Source organism: Gopherus flavomarginatus, chromosome 8, assembly GCF_025201925.1.
Source record: "Gopherus flavomarginatus isolate rGopFla2 chromosome 8, rGopFla2.mat.asm, whole genome shotgun sequence".
NCBI classification, from domain to species: domain Eukaryota; kingdom Metazoa; phylum Chordata; order Testudines; family Testudinidae; genus Gopherus; species Gopherus flavomarginatus.
This window is the reverse complement of record NC_066624.1, coordinates 81,677,126-81,703,846: the sequence shown is the minus strand read 5'-3', so window position 1 is coordinate 81,703,846 and position 26,721 is coordinate 81,677,126. Positions and strand designations below refer to the sequence as shown.

Genomic DNA, 26,721 nt, shown 5'->3' with positions numbered 1-26,721 from the left:
TCTTTTTTATTTTAGACAGAGAACAAGACCAGACAATTTATGTATTTACAAACTTTTATCTTAATGGGTCTAAATTTATGTTCTAAAGATAGAGAAACAGAGACGACTAGAACGAATAAAGCAGAAGAGAGCCCAGCTGCAAGAGCTACTGTTGCAGGTAAATTTAATTTTTATTTATACAGCAACTAACAAAAAACTGTTAAGGTTCAGAGTATTTTTTTCTCCACTATTTAAATGTTTTTAGATTAATTTAGTGCTCATGAAAGTGATATTGCAGTGTACCTGAATCCTGACCTAAAATACCTCTGCCATCCTAGCATGGGGCCTCTTGGATAGATGCAGCCTCCTGGCGCACAATTGTCATTATCTGTCAATATCTTCCATCCTATGTCATTATTACACTTTGCAAACCTTCCACTCATGCTGTTTTGCCACCGACTCCAGTGGGAACAGGAGCAGGACCACGCCACCCCCCCCCCCCCCACACACACACACACACTTGGTCCCTCTGACAAGTTACCATTGAAAAATGCAGTTTTCAACACACACTTGCATGGGTTCAGTTGTACATTCCATAGCTGAGAATCAGTTGTTGCTGGGAAACTGAAACTTCAGGATCCTTATTATAAAAGACTCATGAATCCAGGTCTGGCACTTTTCGCATTTTGATGCAGTAACCTAGGAAAGCTTTTTGAAACCTGCTGATTTGGCCTGAATGAAGAAATATTGTAACTTCAAATGAGGGCATTTCATTTTTTAAAAAGTCTATACTGTATTTATAGTGTTTGGATATATGCCTGGGTTTTGAATACTTTACACATAATGGACCACTTGTATAAAATCATGAGTTAGTCATAGGGTAACAGAAAATAACATTTTTTTTCTTAGTGCAAAATATGATGGTGTTTTAGACACAATCCGATATGCAGTGAAATTCTAAGCATTTGTACACTTCTGCTTTTCTCAGTGGCAAAAATAATTTTTCTAAATAGTTGGACTTAATTCTGACCTAACTAACACTGGCGTACATCCTAAGCAACTCCAAGAAGGCACGCTGGTGAAAGTGATAGGAAAATTAGAGCCATAAACTCCCTGCTTACTCTGTTTATGTATCTGTTTTATGATAGCTCTTCAGTGTTTGATTCTAATTTAACTACTTTCACCATTCAAATAATTTTAGCAGTTTCTTGCCATTTTATATGCTTGTGCTCCTATTGACTGGAATCAGTAGCACCAAACATGGACTACAAGATTCACAGCTATCCCAGATTATTGCCAGTCATTGCAGTCTTGACTATATACAAAATCCCATAGCAAAAGATGAGCTGTGGAGAGAAGATTGTAACTTTTGTAAACAGTTATGAAAGTGGGTAATTTCAAAGCTACAGATTTACTAGGACTGGATGATATAGAGTGAACAGAGGAGAGAAAAGGGGAGGATGGATAAGAGTAAAGAAGAGAAGAGAGGAGTGGGCCATGGGAGGTGCCATTTGATCCATGTTAAGTATAACTTTGTTATCTTTACATTTTCTGACCTTCTAAACTGATGTAATTATGCACCCTGGCTAGTAGATAAGGCCTTTGTTATGCCTTTTAAGCCCTAGTTCTTAATATGTGGAGATGCTCCGTCTTCTGGGCATTGTACTTAGTACTGTGCTACCCTCCCAAAGCTCCAGAGATTGCCAGGGGAGCATGTCTGCTGTGCCTCCCTTGAAAGAGTGCCGCATGTACTCCTTTCTGTTCCTGGCCAGCACAAAGGAGAGTTTGTTAGCCAGCACAGAGAGTTCAGACTGTGGCCACCCCATCTTAGGAGAGATACCAGACAGGTGCTGGAGGTACTGGTACTTGGTTACTAAAACAGATGTAAAATCTCAGATCATGGAAGAGTTCACATTTACATTTGAATGACAGTGATCATTTTCCTTTTTCTTTTTCTCTTCCTTCTACAGCAAATAGCATTCAAAAATTTGGTACAAAGAAATCAGCAAAATGAACAACAGAATCAAGGTCCTCCAGCTTTGAACTCTACAATACAGCTCCCTTTCCTAATAGTTAACACTAGCAAAAGAACTGTTATAGACTGCAGCATATCAAGTGATAAGTGAGTTTGATGTGGAACCACATATTGGAATATTCAGTCTTCTGTGTAATAAGTACGGGATTTTTCTTTGAACAGAAAGTATATGCACTTCATACTGAAACTAATTATACATTTGCATTTCCCTTTCATCTTCCTGGTGTTTGACATAGGTACTGACTCCAGGCAGGGCCAGCTTTAGGCCAATTCCCCCAAGTTTTTTTTTTTTAATTTAAACTTCAGAACTGAATTGTACAAGTTGTTGGGAGGTAAGCAGAAGCTTTTGGTACCTGGAAAGGCATGGGAGGGAGTCTGAGATTGTGAGATACTAAAATTATCAGTGGTGATATATTTTAAGTTGTTGTCATCAGTCTTCCATATTAACACCCCATTAAGATGAGTGGGACATTTCACATCCTTAAAGCTACTGTTTGCGTCTTAGGGACCTAATTACGCTATATTTTCCCCTTACAATTTCCCTCTGTTGCAACTCTCTGTGCAGTCAACTGGTGTTCACACCAGTGGTGTTCATGTGTGGACAAGGTCCCAGCAGCTGCTAGTGGTTTAAGCACCAAGAAATTAGGGCTGTCAATTAATTGCACTTAAGCGATTAACTCAAAACTAATTAACTCAATTTTAAAAATGAATCCCGATTAATCACACTTTGAATTGCACTGTTAAACTAATAGAATACCAATTTTTAATTTATTATAAATATTTTTGGATGTTTTTCTACATCTTCAAATTATATTGATTTCAGTTACAACACAGAATACAGTGGGGGTTCTCAAACTGGGGGTCAGGACCCCTCAGGGGATCACGAGGTTATTACATGGGCGGTTGTGAGCTGTCAGCCTCCACCCCAAGCCCCGCTTTGCCTCCAGCATTTATAACGGTGTTAAATATACAAACAAGTGTATTTAATTTATAAGGGGAGTTACACTCAAAGGCTTGCTATGTGAAAGGGGTCACCAGCACAATAGTTTGAGAACCACTGACATACAAAGTGTACAGTGATCACTTTATATTATTATTTTTATTACAAATATTTGCACTGTAAAAAGGATAAAAGAAATAGTATATTTCAGTTCACCTCATACAAGTACTGTAGTGCAATCTCTTTGTCGCGAAAGTGCAACTTACAACTTACAAATGTGGACTTGTAGGCTCTAAAGTTTTACATTGTTTTATTTTTGAGTGCAGTTATGTAACAAAAAACAATAATTCTACATTTGTAAATTGCACTTTCACGATTAAGAGATTGCACTACAGTACTTATATGAGGAGTATTCAAAAATACTATTTTTGTTTATCTTTTTTACAATGCAAATATTTGCAATAAAAAAATAGCAAGTGAGCACTGTACTCTTTGCATTCTGTTATTGAAATCCATATATTTGAAAATGTAGAAAAATCCAAAAATATTTAAATAAATGGTATTCTATTATTGTTTAACAGTGTGATTAAAACTGTGATTAATCACAATGATTTTTTTTAATCTCATGATTAATTGCAATTAATTTTTTAACCATCTAACAGCCCTACATGAAATCAATGTTAGGTAAAACATCACAGTTGTTAAAATATTGGTGATTAGTCTATACTAGTGCTGCAACAACAGGACCTTTTAAGAAAAAAACCCAGTGTAAACACCGTCCGGTGTGCCCCAAAGCACTGGTTTGCAACTGGTTCACATTTAGAAAGTTTTCTTCTCAGCCATAAAGACTAGAAAAGCCATTTAAAAACAAAAAAAAAAAAGCTGGGATTCTGGAGCAGTATTCCAAGGTAAGACGTGGATGAATTCTGTGGCAGAAATGCAGAGCATATGATACATATAACTCTACTATTCATACCAACACAGCTGAGCTCAGGAGTTATTTCTAGATACTGTATAGCAAACACTGTTTTTGTTTTTTTAAACATTTCTAAGTTAAACTTTGAAATTACTATACAACTTAGTATTTTTGGTGTGTGTGTGTGTTTTTTTTTCCTCAGGGCTTGTCTACACAAAAAAGTTGTACCTCTTCAACTATACTGATACAGTTAAAGCAGTGTAACCCACCTACTGTGGACACAGTTATATCAGTGCAAAGGTGCCTAGTACTTATATAGGTTATTGCTCTTCCCATATAGTTAAACTATAGCAGTATAACTATGTTCACACTAGAGGTTGTACCAGTATAACTACACATTTTAAAAACTATATCTCTGACAGTTTATACTGGTACAGAAACTGTGTGTAGACCAGGATTTAGACCCAATCCTTCAAACATTAAAGCATGTGTAACTGTACTCGAAGAGTAGTTCCATTCAGGGGTCTGACTGAAAAAAAGACCTGATGGCACTCCTCCACCCACAAAATAAACTGCTTCCATGTCAGTTGCTAGAATGAGATGCTGCTTACTATAGATCAGAGGTTCTCAACCTTTTTCTTTTTGAGGCCCCGCCCCAACATGCTATAAAAGCTCCATGCCCCCACCTGTTCCACAACAACTGTTTTTCTGCCTATAAAAGCCAGGGCTGAGTTAGGGCAAGCAGGGCAATTGGCCAGAGCCTCATGCCATAGGGGGCCCTGCAAACTTAAGTTGCTCTGGCTTCAGCTTCAGCCGCTGGTGGCAGGTCTTAGGGCCCTAGGTTTCAGCCCCACATGGTGGGGCTTTGGCCTTCTGCCCTGGGCCCCAGTGAATCTAATGCCTCATGCTTGGTGGACTCCTGAAACCTGATCACAGCCCCGCAGGGGTCACGGACCCCGCATTGAGAACTGATGCTATACGTCATGTAGTTGTTCAAAATATGAAAATATGGCCTCTCTGAGCTCTAATGGGCTCCTTGAACTTGGCTCCCGCCCTCTCCCCAAGTGGAGTTTTAGTATGCCATGGGCTTTGTTAGGCCCCTTGACTGAGGGGGGAAAAGAGAGTCCTATTTTCAACTCGGCACCCACCAATGGCATCAAAGTGAGATGCTGCTGACAGTAAACTGTGGAGATCACTGATCCCTCCTCTCCTTTCTTACATGAAGAATGAAAGAGTTAACAACGCTGACATATAAATCATCATCACTGGGCACCCTGAGTTTGTACCTTAATGAAATAAATGGGGCAGTTCATACCTTTCAGAGCTATTGTTTCATGCTTTTTGCAGACATACGTCTTGCCTTCAGTTTGTGTTTTTGAGGTTTTCTCTTTTTTTAAATGAGATTCTGGAGAACATAGTCACTTCAGATATTTTCTATATTGGCTTAGTCTCCATTTACATCAGTCCTAGTAGAGTTATGAACATGCTTAATTTTTGCTGGTTTGGAGTCTCAGGTTGCAAAAGCACTGAAGAAATAGATTCTTGTTTATGCTTGACAAGTGTTTTGTGATCATTTCAAGCATTAATTGAACAAAAAACTGTCTTTTAGGGCTTAAACAGATTTCATAGAAAGACAGTGGACTTTTTTTTAATCAGAAATTAATCAGTCTAGTTAAACTTCTCTTTTTGTTGGGGGTGGAGGAAGAGACAAGTTGCTTAAAATAAGTTTTAAACAGTTGATTATTGTCCCTTATTTATTGAAAAGAATAGATGACCTCTGGCTCATTCTCAATATTGCAAGCAGGCCAGAGCACAAGCTGAGCTAATAATGCAACAATTCTGGGACAGAGGGCTGGTCTACACTACAAAGGTTTTACAGTATAGCTATACCAGCAACGCCTGCTGGTGGAGAGGCCACTCTGAACAAGATAAACTACCCTGGCAAAAGGACTCTTCTGACAGTATAAATTGCATCTACACAGGGGATTTTGCCAACAAATGTATGCTAGTTAAGGGTGTGATTTTTTTTTTTTTTTTTCCCCCTCACTCCTGACTGAAATAACTGCTGGCAAAAGGTGATATGACAGTTTTTAGCATACAGGACCTGTAAGCAAACAGATTTAGAAGGTTGTTATTTAATTGATAAACTATCCAAAAGGTGATTTACATTGAAGTAAATAGGTCAGTTCACAGTAGGGATGTTGTGGATTAGAACAGAAAGTTTAAGGAAAAAGCAGCAAAAATAAAAATGGTTATTTTTGGTGACAAAGCTGTAGAAGACTTTCAAAAAGTATTGGATTTAGTACAAGTAAGGGTTCTTGCTGGAGCAGGAATGTTTTCCTCGTCTTTTAATCTGTTTAATGAAGGAGAAAAGTTTATGGACTCTTATTGCCTGCCATGGAAAAAGTTGTTTTAATTGGGAAATATGATCATTGGAACCCTGCAGAGATGCCAGTCTCATAAGTACAGGAGAAAAGCTGTACCTACCCATTGTATTTAGAAAAAAAGGCATCTTTGACCTCTGAAGAAATCCTAAAATATTGTTATTGTATCTGTACACTTACTTCCTGAATGTATGGCACAGGAAAATATAATCAGGCCCAGGGTTCCTTCCAGAACCATCTCACTTTGACATTTCTCCTGTACAGATTTGAATACCTCTTTAATTTTGATAACACGTTTGAGATTCATGATGACATTGAGGTGCTGAAGCGAATGGGAATGTCCTTTGGGCTAGAGGCAGGCAAATGCTCAGCAGAGGATCTAAGAACTGCAAAATCATTGGTGCCAAAAGCTTTAGAAAGCTATGTCACAGGTAAGTTAAATGAAGCTTTTAAATATTATCCTTGATTAAATTCAAAGCCATAACTTACTGAAGCATTTATAATTGTGTCAAACTACATAAGCATGAGGCATTAGACAGTTTGAAGTAGATTTATGAAAGCCAGCAGGATCCCACAAATGACTGATGGTTTTAAAATTAATCTTCGATGGGCACATGTAGACTTAATTTAAAATTGTTTAGAATATTGATTCATGAATGGGCTGCAGTGCAAAGGAATAATTCCATTAATAGTTTCTAGTGAAAACATAACCCTTGAGACTCAATAATATAGCTAAAGTGCCTCAAAATGACAGTATTTTCCTTGTGTCATTGCTACTCCTTTTTAGGCTTAAAAGAATCCTGGAGAACAGGAACAGAAAAGACCTATAAAAGGCAGTCCATTTCTCTTTTTTCTCCTGTCCCTCACTCCCCCAAAAATGTGTGGAATAGAGAGCACTGTGGAACAGAGGACAGATCTGATATTAGACTGCTCTTTCCACTTATTGAGGAGATTCTCCTTATAAATCTCTCGTTTTGCATGGACCACATATTCCTTTGTATTTGTACAGCACATAGCAAAACGAGGCCCCGATTTTAATTGGCCCTCTGAGTACTATTGCATTATAAGTATTAAATGAGAATGAGATGTAGTGTGTTTTAGAGCAGCGGTTCTCAAACGGTGGGTCACAACCCCGTTTTAATGGGGTCACCACGGCTGCTGCACCCATGGCCAAATCCAAAGCCCGACCCAACCGTCCCAGGCTGAAGCCAAAGCCCAAGGGCTTCAGCCCTGAGTGGCGGGGTTCAGGTTGCAGGCCCCCTGTTGGGGCTGAAGTCCTTGGGCTTTGACTTTGGAGCTCCTCTGCCCAGGGCAGGGGGTTCGGGCTTTGGCGCCCCCTACCTGGGGTGGCAGGGTTCAAGCAGGCTGAGGCTTCAGTCCTTCCTCCTGGGGTCGTGTAGTAATAGAGGGTCACCATGCAATGAAGTTTGAGAACCCCTGATTTAGAGGAAATAGGGCATGTGTATCTGGAGATACGGATTCTGTTACTGATCTTGAGCAAGTCATTTTCACCTTTGTGCCTTTATGTATAGTGTTTTGAGAACTATTGATGAAAAGTACGAAGTGTCATTAACTAAATTAAACTTCCTAGAAAATGTTACAACCCTCTTTTATTAAAAGGTAGAACTTGCATTTAAAATTAGGAGTGTTGATCTCTTTTATTAGAATAGCAGCATGCCAGTCTCATAGCTGCACTTTCCTTGAATAAGATTCTGGATGTTTGTTAAAATGCATTGTATAGGTTCTTGAAATAATTACTTTCTGTATTTTCCTATCATTGCAAGTACCATTGTAAACTTATGCTTTCTCCTATATATGCAGTCTCTTTCTTTGTTCTTCAGTGACATTTGAGTCCAGTGTTTGTGACATTACTTCTCAGTATTATGAAAGTCTTTTTTGGATATTAACTCCAAGATTGATCACATCCTGTACACAAAGAGGATTTTCTCTTCCCACCCTCTTCCAGACATTCTGCTTGGATGAATTGCTTAGTGGTCATAGTTAGGTGGGCTTCCAGTTATAGACAGAGGGTACGCCTACACTACAGGATTATTCCGATTTTTACATAAACCGGTTTTGTAAAGTCGAGTGCACGCGGCCACACAAAGCACAATAATTCGGCGATGTGCATCCATGTACCGATGCTAGCGTCGATTTCTGGAGCGTTGCACTGTGGGTAGCTATCCCGTAGCTATCCCATAGTTCCCGCAGTCTCCCCCGCCCATTGGAATTCTGGGTTGAGATCCCAATGCATGATGGTGCAAAAACAGTGTCTCGGGTGATTCTGGGTAAATGTCATCACTCATTCATTCCTTCCTCCGTGAAAGCAACAGCAGACAATCATTTCGCACCCTTTTTCCCTGGATTGCCCTGGCAGATGCCATAGCATGGCAACCATGGAGCCCGTTTTGCCTTTTGTCACTGTCACCGTATGTGTACTGGATGATGCTGACGGAGGTGGTACTGCAGTGCTACACAGCAGCATTCATTTGCCTTTGCAAGGTAGCAGAGACAGTTACCATCCCTATTGTACCATCTGCCATTGTAAATTGGCAATGAGATGACAGTTATCAGTCATTCTGTACTGTCTGCTGCTGTCATGGGTGCTCCTGGCTGGCCTTCGCTGAGGTCGGCCGAGGGCGCAAAGACAAAAATGGGAATGACCCCCCGGGTCATTCCCTCCTTTGTGTTTTATCTAAAAATAGAGTTGGTCCTGCCTAGAATATGGGGCAAGTGTACTAGAGAACCAGTGTACCAGAGAGCACAGCCGCTCCGTGTCAGATCCCACAGAAATGAGCTGCATGCCATTCTAGGGGGTGGCCCTGCAACAACCCCACCTGTTGCTTCCCTCCTCCCCCAACCCTCCTGTGCTACCGTTGCAGTGTCCCTCCATTTGTGTGATGAAGTAATAAAGAATGCAGGAATAAGAAACACTGATTTTTTTAGTGAGATAAAATGAGGAGGAGGCAGCCTCCAGCTGCTATGATAGTCCAGGCAGTACAGAATCTTTTCTTTAGACATGAAAGGGGGGGGAAAGATGGAGCTCAGCCCCCAATTGCTATGATGAAGACGGTTACCAGCCGTTCTGTACCATCTGCTGGGAATGACCGGGAGTCATTCCTATTTTTACCCAGGCGCCCCCGGCCGACCTCACTGAGGCCAGCCAGAAGCACTCACAGGATGATGAGGACAGCTATCAATCATTTTGTACTGTACTGTCTGCCACCAGGGAGGGGACGAGAGAGGATGTTGCTGTTCAGTGTTGCAGCACCGCGTCTACAAGCAGCATGCAGTAGACATATGGTGACATTGAAAAAAGTCAAGAAACGATTTTTTTCCCTTTTCTTTCATGGGGGGCGGAGGGGGGCGTAAATTGAGATATACCCTGAACCACCCTGGACAATGTGTTTTACCCTACAAGCATTGGGAGCTCAGCCAAGAATGCAAATGCTTTTCGGAGACTGCGGGGACTGTGGGATAGCTGGAGTCCTCAGTCCCCCCTCCCTCACTCCATGAGCATCCATTTGATTCTTTGGCTTTCCGTTACGCTTGTGTCACAGCACTGTGGCCTCTGTCTATCATAGCCTGGAGATTTTTTCAAATGCTTTATCATTTCGTCTTCTGTAACGGAGCTGTGATAGAACAGATTTGTCTCCCCATACAGCAATCAGATCCAGTATCTCCCGTACGGTCCATGCTGGAGCTCTTTTTGGATTTGGGACTGCATCACCACCTGTGCTGATTGGAGCTCCACTCTGGGCAAACAGGAAATGAAATTCAAAAGTTTGCAGGGCTTTTCCTGTCTACCTGGCCAGTGCATCCGAGTTGAGATCACTTTCCAGAGCGGTCACAATGGTGCACTGTGGGATACCGCCCGGAGGCCAATACCGTCGATTTGCGGCCACACTAACCCTAATCCGACATGACAATACCAATTTCAGTGCTACTTCTCTCGTCGGGGAGGAGTAGAGAAACCGGTTTAAAGAGCCCTTTATATTGATATAAAGGACCTCATTGTGTGGACGGGTGCAGGGTTAAATCCGTTTAATGCTGCTAAATTCGGTTTAAACGCGTAGTGTAGACCAGGCCTAAGACAGCATGCTGCAGTATTGTAGGTTACTTACATGCTTCTGGTCCTTGGCTGTTGTCAGTCTAAACTTAAATTGTTCTAAAGTTCTCTTAAACTCATAGAATCATAGACTTTAGGGTCAGAAGGGACCAATATGATCATCTAGTCTGACCTCTTGCACAAAGCAGGCCACAGAACCCTACCCATCCACTTCTATAACAAACCCCTAACCTATGTCCGAGTTATTGAAGTCTTCAAATTGTGGTTTGAAGACCTCAAGCTGCAGAGAATCCACCAGCAAGTGACCCATGCCCCACACTGCAGAGGAAGGCAAAAAACCTCCAGGGCCTCTGCCAATTTGCCCTGGAGGAAAATTCCTTCCCGACCCCAAATATGGCGATCGGCTAAACCCTGAGCATGTGGGCAAGACTCACCAGCCAGCACACAGGAAAGAATTCTCTGCAGTAACTCAGATCCCATCCCATCCAACATCCCATCACCAACCACTAGGCATACTTATCTGCTGATAATCAAAGATCAATTGCCAAAATTAAGCTATCCCATCATACCATCCCTTCCATAAACTTATCAAGCTTAGTCTTAAAGCCAGATATGTCTTTTGCCCCCACTACTCCCCTTGGAAGGCTGTTCCAGAACTTCACTCCTTTAATGGTTAGAAACCTTCATCTAATTTCAAGTCTAAACTTCCTAGTGTCCAGTTTATACCCATTTGTTCTTGTGTCTACACTGGTACTAAGCTTAAATAATTCCTCTCCCTCCCTAATATTAATCCCTATGATATATTTATAAAGAGAAAGCATATCCCCCCTCAGCCTTCTTTTGGCTAGACTAAACAAGCCAAGTTCTTTAAGTCTCCTTTCATGTGACAGGTTTTCCATTCCTCGGATCATCCTAGTAGCCCGTCTCTGAACCTGTTCCAGTTTGAATTCATCCTTCTTAAACATGGGAGACCAGAACTGCACACAGTATTCCAGATGAGGTCTCACCAGTGCCTTATATAACGGTACTAACACCTCCTTATCTTTGCTGGAAATACCTCGCCTGATGCATCCTAAAACCGCATTAGCTTTTTTAACGGCCATATCACATTGGCGGCTCATAGTCATCCTGTGATCAACCAATACTCCAGGCCTCCTCTGCATTTAGTTCCACAAGTTCTTCAGTCCAATCCACTTCCCTAACTAATTTCCTTAATTCTTTAAAGTTAGCCCTTGAGAAGTCAAAAACCCTAGTCCCAGATCTATTTTTGTTTATCCTTCCATCTAGTTTGAACTGAATTAGCTCATGATCACTCAAACCAAGGTTGTCCCCTACAACCATTTCTTCTATGAGGTCCTCACTACTCACCAAAACCAAATCTAAAATGGTATCCCCTCTTGTTGGTTCTTCAACTCCTTGGTGAAGAAATCCATCTGCTATCACATCCAGAAAAATCTGAGCCCTATTATTCTTGCTAGCACTTGTCCTCCAGTCTATATCTGGGAAGTTAAAGTCTCCCATGATCACATATTTCCCATTAGTGTTTACTTCATTAAAAACATTAAAGAGGTCTCTATCCATATCCAAATCAGATCCCGGCGGTCTGTAACACACCCCAAGCACTATCTCAGGGGAGGCTCTAGTAGCTTTCTTTCCCAGTGTGATTTTTGCCCAGACAGACTCTGTCTTGTCCATTCCATCACTTCGTATTTCTTTACAGTTAACCTGATCATTGATGTACAATGCTACTCCACCACCTTTGCCTTTATTTCTGTCTTTCCTAAGCAGCACATAGCCTTCAATACCTGTACTCCAGTCATGACTACTATTCCACCATGTTTCTGTTATCCCTATAATATCCGGTTTCACTTCCTGCACCAGTAGCTCTAGTTCCTCCATTTTGTTCCCTAAGCTCCTCGCATTAGTGTACAGACATGTTAATTTTTGCCATTTGGCTTCACTGGCATTCTTTACCCTGTTAGGCACAGACATTCTACCACCAGCATCACCTGTTAGTCTGCTATCTGCACTAACCTTCCTCCTTATGTCAATTCTTCTGTCCACGGCTGTATCCCCTCTTACTTTGTTTACTTCCCTCTCAAGGTTAAATTCCAGCGTGGAGAGCTCCTGGACATCTCCCAACCATCTCCCCCAAATTCCTAGTTTAAAGCTCTCTTAATCAGTTCGGCGAGCCTCCATCCTAGAAGTCTATTTTCCTCCTTACTCAGGTGAAGTCCATCCTGAGAGAACAGTCTTCTGTCCGTAAATGCTTCCCAATGGCCATACATCCCAAAGCCCTCCTTATAGCACCATTGCCTGAGCCATCTGTTGATCGCCATAATCTTGTTATACCTTTGTTGCCTTTCTCTAGGAACCAGCAGAATCCCACTGAAGATCACCTGAGCCTCGATTTCCTTAAGAGTCTTCCCCAGTCTGGCATAGTCTCCCTTGATACATTCCAGAGAGTATCTAGCCGTATCATTCGTTCCCACATGAAGGACAATCAACGGATTCTTTCCCGCTCCTGCTAGGATCCTTTTCAGCCTCAGGTCCACATCCTGTATCTTAGCACCCGGCAGACAGCACACCCTTCTGTTCTCCCAATCAGCTCTAGTTACAGGCCTGTCTATCCTTCTCAGTAAGGAGTCTCCAATCACGTAGACCTGCCTTTTCCTGGTGACAGTGTGATTCTCCGGTCTATCCCCTGCACCCACTGGCTGCAAGTCCTCTCGATTCCTGTTCACCCTTGCAGTCCTCCTGGGGCTTATATTTGGTGTTGCCTCCATTGACTCCTCCCCTCCTCTTGTAGGACTATCAGCTCTTCTCTTTTTCCTTGCCCTCTCACCTTCAGCGACCACCTGCTGTGCCCCTTCTTCATTTTCCAACTCTGCAAACCTGTTCCTGAGTTCTGTTTCTCCTTCACTGGCCCGTCTTTTCTGCTGGTTCTCTTAGTCACATGCTTCCACCGTCCACTTTCCTCCCCCAGCAGTCTCTCTGAATTCTTTGGTCCTGCTTCCATCTGCACGTCTTGAGTTATCCCTTCAGCCCCCTCGTGTCTGTGCTCCATCATCTGCTCAAACCCCCTTCTAAACTCAACCAGAGTTTCCACCTGCATCTCCAGTCCTCGGATCTTTTCTTCCATCAGCTCTATCAGGCGGCACTTCATGCAGACAAAACTCTTTTCAGGTACCCCCTCCAGGATCATGTACATGCCACAGCTTCCACATCCAGTCATCCTCATTGTGTCTTTCACTGCTACCTCTGTATCAGTCATAGCCTTCCCACCTAAAGCCTGGTAGTCCACGGGATACAACACAACACAAACCCCCAGCAGGCACCAGAGCACTGGCAGACCACCACCCAATCCCTTAACTAGCCTGTCAGTTTCTCTGTCTTAGTCTCCCCTGCAACCTCCCTCTGTAAACTCCCTCTGAAACTCCCCTGTTTACAGCTGTTTGCTGGCTGTCTGTGCTGCTGCCTGACTGGCTAGCTACTTGTATAGGACCCCTAATCAGGTAAGCCCTGCCCCCTAATCAGGGCTCAGCTGCTCTCCCAGCACACGGTCCCTAGCAGCCTCCACACATACAAACTACACAATACAATCCACAAACTACAAAAACCTGCTCCTCCAACAGAACTCCCTCTGAAACTCCCCTGTTTACAGCTCTGTTTGCTGACTGTCTGTGCCAACTTTCTGGTTCACTTTAGGAGATCTTCCACCAATGAAAGGAATGTTACCCAGTAAATAGCTAAAAAGAAATTTCAACACTTAATTTTCAGAAAAATTGGAACATTGCCATTAGCCTGGCACCTGTGTTGTTGATCCGACTCTCACTTCACCTAATGTCTGTTGTATTGATTTGCCTTATTTGCCTTATTTATTATTTTAAAAAATCTTGGGTCCCTTTCCTGTAGCTAAGAATAGAAATTAATTTTTAATACTTTGTTCCCTAGGTGTGGAAGCTCTATAGAAGGTAATGGTATTTCTGCTGCAAATGAGAGAGAAGAATTTTTTCTGTTGTAAACAAAGTAATTTTATAGTTCTCCCTGGGAGAATAATGCAGCTGGAAGCTGTCCAGTCACTTTGATGATAATTTATAATGTATACATTGGTATACGTTTTTATACTCTTAAAGAAGTAAAATTTTTGTTGTTGGCATAATTTCTTTAGTAACACACTACTGTTCCACATAGGCTTCTGGCTGCTAATCACAAGTCCTATATTGACTCCCCTTTTATGCGAAGTACTCTACACCAGTCTGTACTCTTTAGATGTGAGTTGCTTTGAGTACATTTTTCAAAGCTGTCTTATTTTGGTTATGAGAAAATATGGTCAAAAGTTTTGGTTCTTTTAATCTAGTATTGTGTACTAAAGTGTGTGCATTTTTTAAGTTTGAAGGTTTCTTTTATTGGTTGCTCCTAATATAATTATGCAGTGTGAGGATCAGTATAAATTATGCAGTTACTACTAACAGATGCCTGTATTAACAGATAGGAGTAGCTGTCTTAAATATGTTTTGCAAAGGTATCAAAAAGAGGGTATTTGCCTGATTACATGGTTCTCTCAGCAAAGTATAACTTCGCTTTTTAACTTTGGCATGCTTTATTTCTTATACTACCAGAGCAGAATTTAAGGTTAAGCATCCACATTTTATGGCTTATTTCCATCAAATTTGCCAACCTCCCTGTCCCCTGACTGCTCTGACCCCTATCCACACACCCCGCCCCCTGACAGGCACTCACCGGCAGTGGCGGGAAGCAGAGCAACGTGACCCCAGCCCATTCAACTCCACCACCTCCCAGCCGCAATGCTCCGCTTCCCACCGCTGGTGAGTGTGGGGAGGTTGGGGAAAGGATGCCCCCCCTACTCACCTGTGGTGGGAAGCGGAGCGCCGTGGCTGGGAACTAGCGGAGTAGAGCAGGCTGGGGCTGGGCTGCTCCACTTCCCACTGCCGGTGAGTGCGGGGAGATTGGAGAAAGGACGCCCTCCACACTCACTAGCAGTGGGAAGCAGAGCGATGCGGCCCCAGCCTGCTCCACTTTCCTTGCCCCAGCCATGTCGCTGGGGGGGCAGGGGGTGTTGGGGAAAGGTCCCACACTCACCTGCAGCAGGAGGTGTGAGCTCCGCGGCTGGGAGCTGGCGGAGTGGAGCGGGCTGGGGCCGGGCTGCTCCAGTTCCACCGCTGCTGATGAGTGTGGGGGCCGGATCCTTTCCCCCAAGCCCTCTCCCCCGAGCGACACGGCTGGGGCCGGGGCGAGGGAAGCAGAACCAGCTGCTCCCAGCCCCTGCTAATCCCCCGGGCCACTCTGGGAATGTGGGGCCCCCAAAATTGCCACCCCATAGCTCCTGCCTCCTAGACTCGTGGGGGGACCGAGCAGTGTGTCAGAGCTTTACCGCGTTGTATGCGAACCCGTGTTATATCGGGTCACGTTATATCGGGCAGAGGTGTAGCATCCGTGTACTGTTATGTCTGAGTCCTACCCTTTTCAGCTTCCTGAGACTGAGGACTACTATAAATTTAAGATTATATTGACCTAGCTATGGCGCTCAGGGCTGTGAAATATTTTGCGGCACAATTAGGTTGACCTAATCCCTGGAGTAGACGCAGCTAGGTCGACAGACTTCACCTCTCTAAGAGGTAGTTTAACTACATTGACAAAAAAAATCTTCTGTTAAAGGAAGACTCTACACCACGGCACAGTAGTGTAGACCTATTTTCTGTGTTGTGATAGTTGCTCTCTGCCTTCAGTCTGCAAGGGCTCCTTCTGAAAGGTAGGTCTGAAAGAAAAGCTTCTGGTTTAAAGAGCCGAGATTTCAGAATACTCTAAAACCCACTTGCATACTTCCATTTTACTTTTAAGTGTTGCCAAGGAAAATTATTTCAAATAGAGAGAAGATGAAAGACTCTAGTAAGCAACAGTATTAGGGTAATGTAAATCATGCCATATGCTTCTCACCCATTTCCTGAACAATAGAACTGAATATAAACAGAGAAAAGCAAGTAGCTGCGACTTTGCTGGATGTCAGAATGTTCAAATGGGTTGCTGAGCTTCAGAAAATGCCCCCCTAATAAGAGCTCTATACTAAAGACTGTCATAAGATCAATATTGATTGATGCAGTGCAAGGATGCCATTGTCAGTCATCATGGTAACTGATGTTTTATCATGAAAAATAAAACAATTTTCAACTTCCTACAATAATTCATCCAATCTACACAAACCAAGGATTCAGACCTATCAATTTCTCCTCTCAAAATGCTGAAGTTTCTGTGGGGAGGCATTTTGTAAGACACTAGAAACCTTTAGTCCTGGCCTACACTACAGAGTTAGGTTGACATAAGGCAGCTTACATCGACCTAACTCTGTAGGTATCTACACTAAAACGCTGCCCCCCACCAATGTAACTCACCCACTACACTGACTTAATAACTACACCTCCACGAGATGCATAGCACTTAAGTCAATGTAGTTAGGTTTATGCAGTGCTAGTGTTGACACTGTGTTGCTTACATCGACTGTTGCTGCCTTTCAGAAGCTGTCCCACAATGCCTCACACTGACAGTTAAATCAGTGCAAGCACTCCTGGTGAGGGTGTGCACCGCCGTCAAAAGGAGCATAGTGTGGACTTGCAAAAGCAGTTTAATTACTGCTGCAGCTGTAAGGTGACGTAACTTAGATCAACTTTAATTCTGTAGTGTAGTCTTGCCCCGAGTCAATGGCCCTTTTAAAAACAATAATAGCAAACCATAGAAGATATTTTCCTCCACAAATTGCTATAGAAAATCCAAGCAATGCAAAATCTATAACATTTAAAAATTATACTCTAATCCAAAATACCAAATTTCGTAAGCCCTTTTTTACCCATTAAAATTGAAATCCTGGTGAAACCTTAACTATGAGAGCACTACCATCCCACTATAATGCTGTGTCACACTAGAATTAGCAAAGTAAATTTCTGTCATTTGGTCAGGGGTTCCTCCAATACAGAGGTTTTTCCCCACCGCTCAAAAAAGTGCTGATTTTAATAAAGTGCTCTAGCAGGATTGATTTGAAAACTGGGCTGGGGTGGACTTTCGGAGGGCGAGAGAGAAAGGGAACACCCATTTAGATGAATGGGTCAGTTTACACCTCTCAGAGCAATTGTGTCAGACTGTATTCATTTTCATGGAATGTTCAGATACATCTCACTGAGATGAATGCACCACTTTATACTCTTGGAATCCTCTTAGGCTGTAGAGGGTTGTGGAGACCCCTTTCTCCTACACTAGGTAATTAGGTCGTATAACTACATTGCTCAGCAGTGTGAAAAATCCACACACACCCGAGCGGCACAATTAAACCAATCTAACCCCTGATGTAGACAGTGCTAGGTTGACAGGAGAATTCTCCAGTCGACCTAACTACTGCCTTTCTGAGAGGTGTATTGCCTACAATAACAGGAGAACTCCCATCAGCATAGGTAGTGTCTTCACTGAAGTGCTAATGCGGTGCAGTGGTGGCACTGCAGTGTTTTAAATGTAGACAAGCCCCAAAGGATTGTCTGTTTCGAGAGTTGCTTCAGAATAGTTATTCCTCATGAACTCCCTGTGTGGATGCTTTTATTCTAGGATAGGAGTTTTTTATTCTGAATTAGCTGAATCCATTTTGGATTAGCACTCTATTGTTCCAGATGATGAAACAAGAGAAATGGTAAGACTATGTGCTCATTCAGGCAAAAACTGTATTCAGGGCAGGCTTAGTGACCACCAGCTGGCTATTCCTGGTCTACAAAGGCACTGACTTCATGGGTGCTCTGGGGCTGAAGCACCGACGGGAAAAAATTACAGGTGCTTCGCACCCACCAGCAGCCAAGCTTCTCTCCCTCCCACCACCGCACGTGCGCCACGTATCCACTCCTCTCCCTCTCAGCGATTCCAGCCCCCCACGCCTAACAGCTGTTTGGCAGCGCTTAGGACTTTTTGGGAGGGAGGGGGAGAAGCGGGGATACAGTTCACTCAGGGGAGAGAGAGTGGCTGGGGAGGGGGTGTAATGGGGGCAGAAAGGGGTGAGGGGGGTCGAGCACCCACCAGGCAGAGGGGAATTCGGCACCTATGCTGGTCTATACTCGATCACTTCACCTCACCTGCATAAACCACCGCCAGAGTTTCCAGATGTTTCCACCCTTTAAGTCTATAAGACTTCCCTCTGGAACATCACCTTTTTTCTGTCTGTTTTACATCATGCTGTCATGTTTACTCCCAGACTACTACACATTTCTGCATCAAGGATACATTACTGTGCTCTTCTGTTTGCACGTACACAAAACTCAGCACAGAAATGAGTGGTCTCAAGCTCTGTGGGCACAGATACAACTCTGTGGCAACCTTCCAAAAATAATCTCTGTACCAGTCCACTGTGCTAAGGATGGCTGTGTTAAGTGTAGTTGGAATGCATGTAGACAAATGAGAGAATACAATTCTGTACAACATGCCTCATTTACTTCATTCCTCATATCTGCTTATTTTAGGGCAGCTCTGCCTGAAATTACAGCATATCAACACTGGCTCTTGCCAGCTCTAGGTGCCAGAGTTAAGACTGAATGGTAAGGCTAGTGTGCATGCCGTAACTCCTGGTTTTCAGAGATTTAAGTATAGTTGCAGCCAGCATTATGAAAGGATATGAGGCACTGCCAGTCAACCTTAACTCTGTGTTAACAAAGTTTTGGGGCTATGAATGTTGTTCCATGTTCTGGGTTTTATCTAATCATCAGCACAATAACTAAATGCTGATATCTAGTTAGTGAGGTATGGAGCAAAGAAAGAACAGCTATTTCCCACAATTTAGATATTAAACTGATCTTGAAGTTACAGTACTTGGAACCTATTTCACACTTTCAACAGAGCAGATTTAATTTGAAAGTCATTCGTAGAAAATAAATACTGAACATTTCCTGAGTACCACTTTTGATGATGATGATGATTGTACTAGAAATGTTATGGTTAATGATGCAAAAACAGTACATGGTGTTTAAATTTAAAAGCTAGACATCCAAAGCCAGGCTAAATGCAGATTCTAACATTGTAAGGAAAGAAAAATGTTGCTGTAACTTTAATGTGTAACTGTGTTGTCTTTTAGATATGGCTACAGGACGTCCATGGTTGAACCAGGGGTTACTTTTAAATTCAGCTCATTCAGTTTCAACTTTAGAAACAGCTGGCGGTACCTCTATTTCTAAATCAAGGTAACTAGAGAGTGATTTTTCTATTTCAAACAATGAAAGATAGTTTCCTGTGATACTCATATTGAGAGAGTGCAAAATTCACCCTGATGCATCACTTACCCTTTCACAATAGGGTGTTATAGCACAAGAATGAATTTCACCCCAACTAAATATAAAGGACACCATGGCCTGGACTACACTAAAAAGTTAGGTCGATCCAGCTGCATTGCTCAGGCATGAGAAAAATCCATACCCCTGAGTGACATAGTTAAGCCGAACTAACCCCCAGTACAGACAGCACTAGGTTGACCAAAGAATTCTGTCGACTGAGCTACCGGCTCTTACTCCATCCCCCTTCCATCTGTCACTCGATCTCTCCCACCCTCACTCGCTTGCACTGGGCTGGGGCAGGAAGTTGGGGTATGGGCACTAGGCTGGGGCAGAGGGTTCGGATTGGGAGGAGGGGCTCTGGGCTGAGCCTGGGACGGGGTTGGAATGCAGGAGTGGGTGAGGGGTGCAAGCTCTGGGAGGGAGTTTGGTTGCAGGAGGAGGTTCCAGGCTGGAGCAGAGTGTTGGGGTGCAGGAGGAGGTATGGGGTGGTGGCTCTGGGCGGGGGGCTCAGGGCTGGCTCCAGGAGGGAGCTCAGGGCTGGGGTGTGGGCTCCCGTCAGGCAGCACTTACCTCAAGCAGCTCCGTCAGTGGCACCGCAGGGCTAAGGCAAGCTCCCTGCCTGCTCTGGCCCCACATGGCTCCTGGAAACGGCCATCACACCCTTGCGGCCCTTGGGGAGGGGGGCACATGGCTTTGCATGCTGCCCCTCTCTGCAGGCACCACCCCCACAGCTCCCATTGGCTGAAGTTCCCCATTCCCAGCCTATAGGAGCTGTGGGGGCGGTACTTGTAGGCAGGTGCAGCACATGGAGACCCCTTCTTCCACCCCTGCCTCAGGGGCATGCTGTCCACTTCTGGGAGCAGGGTGGGGCCAGGGCAGGCAGGAAGCCTGCCTTAACCCTGCTGCGCTGCCAGATTTTTAGCAGCCAGAGATCGCGATGGACTGTCAGAGATTCCAGGATCGACCAGTTGGTCACGATCTACCAGTTGGTGACCACTGGTCTACACTGAAGCACTACAGAGGCACCACTGTAGCATTTCAAATGTACACAAAATAGTTTCTGTGATGACTGATTTTTGGAACATTCTAACTTTCTGATAAAGGCTGCTTTCCACAATTTCTGATTTGTAATCTCTGCCCAGGGGTGGTGGGGGGGGAGAGTATGTGTGTGTGTACATTTGAGGTTAATTGGATAAACTTCGTTTGTATAGGAGACTTGAAAAGTGGTGTGTCTTCACCTTTTAGAAAGATCTAAAATAGTTTGTTTATAATTCAGAACCCTTTGTGAACAATTCAAACTTTTTTTATATACATTATTTATTGTGAGGAGTAGGATGAGACTTTGTTTTTATTTCATTTTCACCCAAGTTGGTGCCTTGAGGATTTTAGTTGAAATTTTTGGTGTCTGTACATGTTATTTCCTTGATGGTGCTGCAAAAGTTATAAGATCCACACTGCCTAATCCTTGCTTTAATTTTTAAATTTCTTGGTTGTGAATTGGCTTTAAAATACAAATTGATCAGAAGACCTAAATGTTTGTCATCGTGTAATTGGGTAGAAATCCTTTTTTTTCTGGCCCCTAGAGTTCCTAACAAGTTCCTGCTCATGGCAGTTCACCTCTCAATGCACACACACTACAGCATAGACAAGGCAATGGGAGAATCATTCCCTTTTGATTCCTTCTCTTGGCTTCAGGAGCTTCCCTAGCTGGGACAAGAGAAATTGGCAAACTGCCTATTGATCCTTGCATTTCTTTTGCTTTTCTGCACTCCTGATCCCTTCCCCAAATACTGGATTCACATTAAATTAAAATGTTTCAGGTGGTCCCTTATTGGTAGCTTCTTTTTTTAAATAAAAACAAGAAGCCACAAGAAGTTCTCAAACATAATGAGAAATTCTCTCAAATTATAGGATGACTTTTCTGTTCTTTTGATAGTGGAAATCCAGGATTGTGTCTAGATGCTGAAGTGGCCTTAGCAACTGGGCAGTTCCTTGCCCCTGGTAGTCAACAGTCCAGCAGTGCAACATCACGTTATTCGGAGTCACGAGGAGAAACCCCATGCTCATTCAATGATGAAGATGATGACGACGATGACGATTCCTCTTCCCCAGAATGAAGACAGCAGAAAATAGAATATACAAGATGCTGCTTTTATGTGTTTTTAGTATGAGCTCCTGGTTTTCATGATGTAACTTCAGTTTCTTGCCTTTGTTTGCACTGTGTTCAGTTAAACTAAATGGAAACTTGCACGCATACACACACAAGAAGCACTCAAAGTTAAGAGACAGATTGAAAACTTTTTATAACTGAACACAGCGTGGTATACTGCCACAGAGCAAACAGAGTGTTTCAACTGCAACCAAGGAAAAAGCAAAATCCCTGAAGATTTAGCAGACTAATTGCTAAGTGCACAAGTTTATTTTTCATAACTTGGGACATTGCTTCTCCAGTTTCTCTCTTCCCCCTCATTTATCCCACTCAGAATGGAGATGACTATAGTGTTGACCAACAGATGCTGATTCTTACATTGTCTTTAGGCTTTGTTACCTTTTTGTTTTTTTAAAAAGCTAAAAGAGTTTTAAATATCTTATGTATTAAAACCATTATGGAGAGGCGCTATTAGGATGTTTGCTTTGTTCTGTTCAACTTGCTGTACAGAAAAGTCTTAAAGTAATATAAAATGCAAGTGGCGAAATTAATCTTGAACTAGATTAAATCCATTTTAGATATTTTAAAGAATGAAATTAGTATATTTCTGTTGAAGCATTCATATTTTTCCATTATTTTATTCCATTGATATTTTGGGCCTAATTTATTATAAATAACTGATCGTTAGCCATTACATAGAGTCAGGATAAAAATGGTGGTGTTCTGTGCACCAACACTAATTCAAAAAAAAAAATGTTAGTGAAGAAAATAGTGTTAATAAGTTATCTGATAGTTTAAAAATAAATTCTCCCTTGAATACACAGACTTTAACCTACTCTAGAAAATCAAATGGAATATAATAGCAAAAGAATTTCTTTCTATAGTAAGGACTTCATACATTTTCAAGCAGTGTTTCAATTTTCAAGGGACACTGTCACAAAATATTATTTTAGGAACTAATAACTTTTTAATTTAAGATTCTTGTGAAAATCTGACTTTTCACTATTTATGCAGTTTGACTTTTTGCATTTCACTCAGTTAAGATAATGAAAACAGACAAATTAACGTTTTTTAGTTAATTCCATTTTCCAACTGTTCTGTACTAACCGACAACATGCTGGCACTGCAGGGGAACATTTAACTCCAAACAACTGTTTTCACTGGATTTTTTTTTTAAAGGAAAAATGGAATCTGATTTTTATGCTCTGTCAAGTTAGCAAAAATAATTCTCACACTTCAGAAGTAGACATTGGGGTAGTAGTAATTTTGTTTTAATATCACCCAAAGTATTTTCACAATCATGTCAACCCAAAATGTTAGTAAACTGGACCTCTTTAGTGAATAAATTGCACTTCTGTTTACTGAAGGTCACATTAATGGAAAATATTTATTTGCAGTTTTGGAAGAGGTAAATGTCTAAACTACTGGATTATGTATTTGACTCCATTGTGACCAAAGATGCTGTTAAATAGGTTGAATCACAGCGAAGTTACTGCATTTAGTGGAATATAACAACAAATCATACCAGTACAATGGTTAAATATAGGGGGGAAAAACTGTTTAAAAATGTGTTTAAAGGGCTGAATTAGGCTCCCAAAATCTGAGTTGAGTCCAATTCTACATTTAGCATCACAACTTGGTGCCTAGAATGTCTCTGAACAGATAATTTTTAAATATTCAACACTTTCTTTAGTATCAAAGCAGAACAGGTTGACCTGAAATGTTTTGATATGCAAGTTTAAACTAATCCCAGTTTTTACTCCTTTCAATATGCTAAACCTAATTAAGAGTGAATAATGAAATGATAAATTGAAATAATTCCTTTTTTATCTTCATAGTCATGTAAATATTTTAGGTATTTCTAAATATCCATATTAGACCATAATGACTAGGGCTGTTATTTAGTTAGGAGTTTACAAATTGCCTGCATCCCTATTGAAGATTTGTTGTAGTCTGTCATGTTTGCACACATTTGGAGGAGAGATGGCTAGCAAAATTACAAGGAAAATTTTCTTTTATACTTATCAGGCTAACTGCCAATCTAGACAAGACTGGTGGGATATCCCATGAACATAGGTCACAGAGACAGTTGGGCAGTCATGTCCTCTGTCTTGACTCATGTTAATAATCTATTCTCAGATTATTACTACAGTAACTATCACTTGAACTGGAAATGGCACTGTAAATGTTAGGTCAGTAATATCTGATGGGGGCAGGTTATTTCAGTGGTGTCTCTTAGCTTGGAGACAATCCCTTTGGAAAGTGGTTTCTCTGTTTATGAAACTACTTTAAAAAAAAAAAAAGTCAGTGTGTTGTCCAGGATCCACCGTATTGTACCATTCACCAAACATTGCCGCAGGCCTTGGGAAACAAGAAAACCCATAAGCACCACTTTGAACACTAGCCCAAAGAGAGGCAGTACTAATTTTGCTTTAATGACAAAAAAATATTCTTTTCCAGGAGCTTGGCATGCTTGCTCTAGTTGAAGTCCATAGCAAAACTCCCATTAAAAGTACACTGCACTACTGCTTGCTTTTTGGCAAGTACCATGGCATAGCATCACCAGCCTCTCTGCTGTATTTTAATACCAGAAAGTATGTAGCTTAATTAACTGGTCAGCTTCACAAATTGATCTCCCACCTGCTGAAAATAGTTAAATCATACAAAGGCCAAAACATAAAACCAGTTTTGGGACTTCAAAAGGAAGTTGCTTGAGATCCGATGTTGCAAGTTCCAGTCCAGAGGGAATTTTAACACAGGCAGTTGTGGTCTTATGGTTACATTAAAGTCTGGGAACTGGTTCTCATCCAGGTGGAGAGTCACTGTGAGAACTCAGGCAAGTCACTTGACCTCCTTTCTGTCTGATGAGGCGTGCTGCAAAATTGCAGGACTGCACCAAAAACTGATGGTGCATCTCAATTGAGCTTTAAATGGATCTCAATTATAAGGAGATTTCAAATTGCGGAGCACCCCACAACTTCCATTGAGTCAATAGGAGCAATGGGTGTTCAGTCCCTCCAAAAGGCCCTTTAACTCTGAGTGGTCCCAGGAGGCATTACCACAGTATTGTGATTGTTAACAGCTTGACTGGTTCTCTCATCTTCTGTTCAGTTGCCATATTGTGTGATACGCTAATATGTCCATTGCTATCTGGTGATAGGTAGCAATTAAACTTTAAGCATAAAGAAAATTGTGATATGAACATTTGAAAAGTGACCTAGTGGTTGAGAGTGCTTTTTTGTTGTTTTGGTTTTTGTACTGCTATTCTGGATTATTTAAATGTTTATTTATTGGGTATGATTTACTGAAATTATTTGAGGAAGTACATGAAGTAATTAGCTATGACCAATATAATTGTGTGTATACATTTTAAATCTATGGCAGTAAACATTTTTATATATTAAACATCTTATTTTAGGGATTGGGGGCTCTTTTAAATTTAGAGAAAGGGTCAGTAAAACCTGCTAGACTGTACCACAAACATCCCAAAAATATGTGGGTTTCCAGGAGGAGGATGGAGGGTATTTCTACTGTGTGGAAGTTAGCTCTAACATTTACTGAATCTGGCCACTAATGATTACACTACAGTTGTGCCAGATTTTTCATTTATACAGGCTAAATGTTGGTTCTACTGAAGTCAATGGCAAAATTAATCTACTCTAAGGTCTCATCTGTATGAGAATTATTCCAGTTTAGCTGAAGGTGTGCTTTTAAACTCACTTACTGAAACCAAAATAAAAATATCCACAGCGGAGTTTGCACTGGTTTAAGAGTGGCTTATTCTGATATAGGTTGCAGAGATTCCTAATAGACTTAAACTAAACTGCAACAAGGCTGCTTTAAACCACACAGAAGTTTGCATCAGTTTAACTAAAACAGTTCAAAATCAGACCTTTATGGCATGTCTACATGTACAACGCTGCAGTGATACCGCTGCAGCGCATCTGGTGAAGACACTCTATGCCGATGAGTGAGAGCACTCCCATCAGCATAATAAAACCACCTCTGAGTGGCAGCAGCTATGTCAGTAGGAGAGCTTCTGTCCATGCTGATGCTTATGTTGGTGTAACTTATGTCACTTGGGGGTAGCTCAGGGTACATCTACACTACCCACCGCATCAGCGGGTAGCGATCGATCTATCGCGTGTAGTGTAGATGCGATAAATCGATCCCCAATTGCTCTCCCGTCGACTGCTGAACTCCAGCAGTGTGAGAGGCGGAAGCAAAGTCGACGGGGGAGCCGGAGCCGTCGATCCAGTGCCGCGAGGACACGAAGTAAGTAATTTTAATTCGATCTAAGATAAGTCAACTTCAGCTACGCTGTTCTCGTAGCTGAAGTTGTGTATCTTAGATCGATTTCTCGCCCCCCCCCCGCCCCCGCAGTGTAGACCAGGCCTTAGTCACACACCTCAGCAACATAAATTCTGCCAACATAGGCTGTAGTGTAGACATAGCCGTAGTTAAACTGGCACAACTTTATTGTATGGAGAAGTTGTTTGCAGGGTTGGTGTCATCATATTAGAAAGATGAAGTGGGTGAGGTAGTATCTTTTATTGGACCACTTCTGTAGGTGAAGAAGAGCTCTGTGTAGGTCTCTTTCACCAACAAGTTGATCCAGTAAAAGGTATTACTTCACCCACCTTGCAGCAAGGTGTGATAGAGCCAGAGTTTGATCCTAAATAATCACTGTTCTCAAATAAGTCACCCATAAAAGGCTGTTTTAGGTACAATCTATCATTTAAGGACATAGCTGTCAAATTGTCTTTTTGTTTCCCCTCCACACTACCGTCTTAAACAAAACCAAATGTATTCATTACAATCTAAAAATTAGGTAATGGTCATTTGGATACTTAACAGGCACTTTAAAACTGAAAATATCCAGAGTCATTTTAAAAATACTTTACTTTACTTTTAATTAGTCTAAAAGCCAAATTACCC

The 26,721-nt window shown here is 42.0% G+C and overlaps 1 protein-coding gene across 7 annotated transcripts in view; it reads left to right on the top strand.

The window, feature by feature from the left end:
• TFDP2 (transcription factor Dp-2) overlaps positions 1-25,537 on the top strand; it is a 181,320-nt gene extending 155,783 nt beyond the window's left edge. For all 7 annotated transcript variants that reach the window (XM_050966010.1, XM_050966009.1, XM_050966007.1 and 4 more), the window contains 5 exons: positions 89-157; positions 1,950-2,101; positions 6,519-6,685; positions 19,439-19,544; positions 21,571-25,537. In XM_050966010.1, coding sequence (XP_050821967.1) covers positions 89-157; positions 1,950-2,101; positions 6,519-6,685; positions 19,439-19,544; positions 21,571-21,751 — 675 coding nt within the window. In that variant the 3' untranslated portion in view covers positions 21,752-25,537. The remainder of the gene's footprint in view (positions 1-88; positions 158-1,949; positions 2,102-6,518; positions 6,686-19,438; positions 19,545-21,570) is intronic.
• The last annotated feature ends 1,184 nt before the right edge of the window (positions 25,538-26,721 follow it).